At 38.9% G+C, this 6048-nt stretch overlaps 1 protein-coding gene across 1 annotated transcript; it reads right to left on the bottom strand.

Annotated features, from left to right (window-relative positions):
• Window positions 1-143: 143 nt before the first annotated feature.
• LOC138620963 (protein lifeguard 3-like) lies at window positions 144-5615 on the bottom strand. Its single transcript, XM_069698652.1, has 12 exons — window positions 5238-5615; window positions 4529-4822; window positions 4349-4416; window positions 4162-4226; window positions 3994-4047; window positions 3673-3723; window positions 3493-3532; window positions 3224-3261; window positions 2999-3086; window positions 2556-2651; window positions 2369-2422; window positions 144-1120 (listed from the first exon to the last, which is right to left on the bottom strand). The coding sequence occupies exons 2-12, from the start codon at window positions 4803-4805 to the stop codon at window positions 971-973; spliced, it is 981 nt and encodes a 326-aa protein (XP_069554753.1). The 5' UTR covers window positions 4806-4822; window positions 5238-5615; the 3' UTR covers window positions 144-970.
• Window positions 5616-6048: the final 433 nt, after the last annotated feature.

Genomic DNA, 6048 nt, shown 5'->3' with positions numbered 1-6048 from the left:
ACACACACACACAAGAGGCTGGTGATGGGAAACAATACTAACCCACGATCAGGACAGGGAGAGAGCAGAGGAGCTAGTGCCACCCTACGACTCTTAACGTGCCACGATAATTAACCATTAAGATGGAGGAATAAAAACCGCTGTAGCAGAAGGGTGTATTTTATTGATTGGTTTGCATAGTTTCTCAACAACAATAAACAACAGATACATTAAAGGGAAAGAGGAAATGGCCGGTCGTTATAAGTTACTGGAAAGCTGCACACGTTTAATTCAGCTTTTAATCAACGAGCCAGTGTTTGTCTCCGTTTTTGTTTTGTATGGCAAAGTAAAAAAAACAACAACAACAGGAATATAGATCTGAGTCCCTCCGAATACCAGCACAGACGTCGGACTAATGATTGTGGTGTCCAGCAGTATGCCTGTAACTACGGGGGTTTTGTAAGTAATTAATAGGAATAAACACTGATAATAATAATAGTAATAAAAAAAAAGTCTTATAAATTGTTGTTTCTATTTTTGGTGCGGCAAAGATGTCGCGTTTTCCTTACTAAGGATCATGATGTAATTGAATTAATTAATAATTAGGTTTGATAGAAGTAACAGCTCAGGCTGCTACATTGTTTATCATGTGTTTTTTTTGTAAGAGGAAAAAAAGATCAATATTAAATTACAACTATACAGAATCCAAAGCATATAAATGTCTCTCTTCATTTACACTCAGGTCAGTGAAAGCCTCAAATCTACTGTCCTGCTCCATGCAGCGCGACAATAAATCAAAGTGCTCAAGTATTACTGAAATAAAAATAATATTATATACAGTATAGTTAAATTAACAGTTGGAAATGTCAACATACTAATGACGGATCCTGATTTACACACTCGTGTACATGCGTAGGATTATGTCTATCAACGAACACAATACACTGTAAATCCAAACTGCTTAGATGACAAAATGTCCTCTGACATAAGCTTATTCAGTCGCAGCTCCGCTGATTTGTAGGATGAAGAGGAAGATGTGAACGATGTCAACGTAGAGAGAGAGCGCTCCGTAGATGTATTCTTCCGGGCTGATGGCCAACTCTCGATTTCCAATAAGTAGCTGGGTGTTGTACACTAAAAACTAAAACGCAGAAAGAAGAAGAAGAAAAAAACTTCTTGGGTTGTGTTAAGTGCAGGACGGCGGTACAAACCAGCAAAGATTTGACAAATTCTGGAAAAACTGAGATGCTACCAAAATACTATCCTTTGTAAAATACACATTTATCAACATTTTAGTTTCCACATCAGTGTAGATGTGCGAGAGTTAGTTAATGAGCTCATTTGCATTCATAGTTCCTAGACAGGTTGTTACAGACTAAAAATGTCAAATAAAAGCTTCAGCAAGCACTTCAGTACAACACACGACAATACAAGAAAGTACATAAAGAAATTACAGAAGTAACATATTTATTAAAAATGTAAATTTTGATGTAGTCCAGAAATTCTAGTACTAAATTCCAAACATTGCTGGTCACTCACTCTGTCTTTAAGCAATTTGGTTTAGATGGCTAGACTGCCATAACATTTGATATTGATGGTCATGTTTGTGACCATATTAACAAATTGTTATGTTTGTGACATTTCACCGAGTAAAAATACCAACAAAAGTTTCCACCCGTGAGTCTCGCGCTGTGCTAGCAGCTCTGTGATGCAGCACAGCACTGTCACCAAAACAATATTTACCAATTCAGTTTTCTTATAGAGCGCCAAATCACAACATAAAGTCACATCAAGGCACTTAACATTGTCCTTACAACACCATAGAGAGGATTAAACGCAAAGTGCAGCTAAGAATGGTAGGAATTAGTTTGAAGGACAAATCATAAACAAAACTTTGGATAAATTCTGTTTTTGATCTGATGGTTTAAGAGAAAAAGTCAGACGATCACCAGAGTTATTGGAAACCACCTTTGGAAGTATATAAAAATGGGCACACGTGCACAAAAAAAAATAAACAAAAAAATCCACAAAACAGATACTGTAACTTTTCACCCAGTCCAGACTATATCAACCTCATGGCTGGGTTAACACTGACCAGCAACCATAAAGGCCCATTTAAAATCATATGGTAATCCCTCTAATGGTTGTTGAGGTATTCCATACTATACCAAAGTATTGGGTGATAAGCAGATTTAATTGAACGGATCCAAGACGAACCTGATGGATCGAAGGCTTTAGAAATGGCATCTGTCAGCATATTATTTACGTCCTCCACATAGCCAAGTATTGGTGTTTTTTTCTGACTATTATGCCTCTTGTTATTCAACCACAGCCGTGTAATACCAAGCTGAAATTTCCCTCCTTAAATTCACGTCAGTGTCGGACTCACCAGAGTGTAAACGACGGCTCCAATTGCAGCGTAGAGCATATGCAGCCAGGGGACCTGTTGAGTGACATAAGAAAGGCCTCTGAATGTGAAATCAGTCACACAGATACACCCGTCTGAGCTGCTGCTCCTCATACCGAGAAACACGAGTAGAGAGAATAAATTAAAGGATTCGGTCGGAGTCCCTCACATATTGGAAGGAGAGCACGACGGCCGTAACGATCCCGATGATCATGAGCAAAACCCCGGCAGTACAGAGGAGTCCCCCGCAGGAAGTGAAGTCCACCTGCGATGAGAAACGAGCCGTTAACGGGATGAAAGTGAAGTTAACATGCTTCAAAGCACACGAAAGAGCAGCAAGAGCCATTTGGCAAGAGCATCAGAATGAGGTTGAAAAGAAAGACGGCCGTTGGATGTGTCATGTCAAGGCCAAAAATGTAACTTGTGTATCTTGAGTTGCATCAGACAGAGAAGTTGGATTCACATCTTATCCCAAAATGTTATAAATATTTAAAGGAACTCAGTGCACCATTGTAATGCGAGACAAAGGAGTTCTTTTACACAGACAACAAAGACATCCTCTGACAAGCCACAGGCTACTGAGCTACAGAGACACTTTACATCTCCATCTACCTTGGTCTGGAAGCAGAAGATTGTGACAGCTATACAAACTAACGCTGTTATTCCCATGGCAAGAAGCACCGCTTTTGTTTCGTAATAGCTGTAAAAGACACATACAGGGATTAAAACAAAAAGAAAACACACACATATATATATGTCATGGTGTTCGAAATCATTACCAGATGTTCTGTATTAGGGTATTGTGCTGCATAACTCAAATTGGAGCCAAAAACAAACCTTGAAATTGTTCCAGACAAGTAAGACAAGGCGAGAGTCTGCAAGATGAAACATGAAAACAACGTCTTCAATGTCAGAGTATGGTCTAACCTTTTGCAGGGATATTTCTCTCTGATACTGCCTTCCTTTTGTTTTCTGTCTTCAACTCTCAAATATCCCCCAACTCCTCATAATATTTCTCATAATGTTTCTTTGTTTTGCCACATGCATCTGCTGGGCCGTCGGCATTATCAGCATCTTATACCCATAATCTAACAAACAGTACTTACGAACACTCCCAGGAGCACCAGATTCAACGGGAAACGCCGCCTAAAAAACAATTAGGATGAATATTTTAAAAAGCATAAAAACAGAAGTATCAGTGGTCATGAATACTTAATAAATAAAACAATATAATATGTTAGTAATAAAACAATTTTCCAACTTATTCAGGCCCAGGCCTCGCTTACCTCGGCTCTTTGCAGCAGACGAGGATGCAGTACACCACAAAATAAACGACACTGTGGACAGAAAAATCACGAGGAATGTTATTTTATACTGCATATGTAAAATAGATGATAGATAGATAGATAGATAGATAGATAGATAGATAGATAGATAGATAGATAGATAGATAGATAGATAGATAGATAGATAGATAGATAGATAGATAGATAGATAGATAGATAGATAGATAGATAGATAGATAGTCAGCTCTTCTCTTAATATATTTTGTATTATTTGAGAGCAGTGAAAGTGTGTTTTTGTTTGGTGCCTGGAAAGTAACTCACAAAGATGCCCAGTAGATTCCAGGGTATCTGATGACAAACAGCCTCACTGGGTCACTGTGAAAGCACAGATATAAGGAATCAGTGGGGAGCACACTGTTCCCTACTCTTCATCAGATACTTGAAGCAGTAAGGTGGAATATTGTACTGGAACTAACAGGGGACACTTACACAAAAGTAAAGACAGCGACAACTGAAAAGGTGACGGCAAGCTGGGCTGTTAGAATTAAGTAGACCTGTCCACAAACACCAAAACACAAAGATTGCAGTGGATGTAGATTAATGACAGGATTGTAATTGGCAGTCTGAGCAACAAGACATCACAGTTTAAGCCTGATGAATGGTTAAAAATCCTCACCTTCCTGATGAAACCGTGCCGAATAGATGTGCTTTCCCACTGGGCGCTGAGATAATCCTCCATGTCTCCTGCAGATTTGGGAATAGTGATGTAGTATGTTATACTTTTACACAACCAGGTAGCTGATCTAAATACAATGCAGGGTGCGATCGATTAAAATCCATGTCACTTCCTCAGAACCTTGGTTGGATGCCGGCAGTCCAGCAGACAGAGTCTGTATTGTGGTGGGCATCCCAGATGGAGAGAAGCCAGGGCCTGCACACGAGCCGGCCTGCGGGTAGGCGGCCCCCCGGCTCCAGTAGCCAGGCGGGCCGAGGAACATGCCCGGGCTGGGGCTGTAAGATGGAGGTGGGGGAAGAGGCAAGCCATGCTGCGGCTGGTAGGGGTAGTTACCGCCAGACTTGGGATGGTGCACGGCGTCCTCATAGGGTGGAGGACTGTCAATTTTAGAAGTCATTATTTTTGCTGAACCACCTTGAAGAGAGGATAATTAGTAAACACATCAGACATCAGACTGTACATGTCATTTTCTAGTGGTGATATAACACATATTTGCAAGAGAATATGTTTACTGCAAACATTTTGTCAGCATTCTATAATTATGGTGGACTTTCTACTGTTACAGTTATAGAATAACATTTTGTTATCACATTATAGAAGGAAAACTTTCACACAATTTAAAACTACGTTGCTAAAAATGAAGTTCAGCATTTTAATATCATCAAAAAATAATTAAAAAAAAAAAACATGTCTGTGGACTTCTAATAGCACATAAAGCAAACAAGTTATTACAAGAACAAGGGCACAAATGAACATCTAAATGCACATTATAAACTAATCTGAATAAATACTTTCAACACGAACAGAAATAGAAAAAAGGGTTACATACCTTGTGGCTTTAGCCAAAGATGGGAGCACTGTGCTTTCCGTCGTCTCTCTCGTGGGAGGTTTGCAGCCTTGCACCACGGGAGAATGTCATCTTTGTAACTGGATAGGTTCACTGAAACTCACACTGTCGCTGTTGTTTCTGAGAAAGCATGGAGACGGGTTGCTCCTGTACAAAATGGTTAAAAAAAAATAAAAAATAAAAAAAAATCGAATTACAAAAACACAACCTGCTGAGTACAGGTCCACAATTAATTAAATGTTAACACTCCTCCAAAAACGCTTTTCTGAGGCAATCATCCTGAAAATATTTTTCTCTAAAAGTCTATTCAAATGTGCCTTAAAGTGGACCCCAAATACTATCAAACACTTTTGTCCCATGAACTACTGATGTCTCAAAAGGAACGATAGGCGTCGCCAAATTATTTAAAGTGGACCAAAACCTGGCTCAATTCCATCACGACGCCACATCTGAGGACTTAATTAAGGTGGAAATAATTCGTTCATGAAACAAATGTTTCAAAAACACCTTGAATGTGATCCGCTATGATCATGTTACAAAAATTTCTGAAATATGAATGAATTAAAGTTAACTTTAAAGTTTACGCTTAATACAATGAACGTGAAAACCAAATACGAGTTACAATTATAGAAAGGCAGTCACCTTAACACAACGTCACAAATCAAATTGAATTCATGAAAGAAAATGTTATTTTGTGAGTGTCTTGAAGCAGATTGGACGCAAACACTGGACAAAACAACTCAACATGTATTTCAATTAATTAATATATTATGTACGGAACCCCTTAAGGGTC

This window comes from Brachyistius frenatus, unplaced genomic scaffold (assembly GCF_029030835.1).
Source record: "Brachyistius frenatus isolate BFR_SWC_R1_liver_20210118 unplaced genomic scaffold, ASM2903083v1 Contig_27, whole genome shotgun sequence".
In the NCBI taxonomy this organism is placed as follows: domain Eukaryota; kingdom Metazoa; phylum Chordata; class Actinopteri; family Embiotocidae; genus Brachyistius; species Brachyistius frenatus.
Note: the sequence above shows the minus strand (reverse complement) of the source record. Positions and strands in the feature narration are given on the sequence as shown.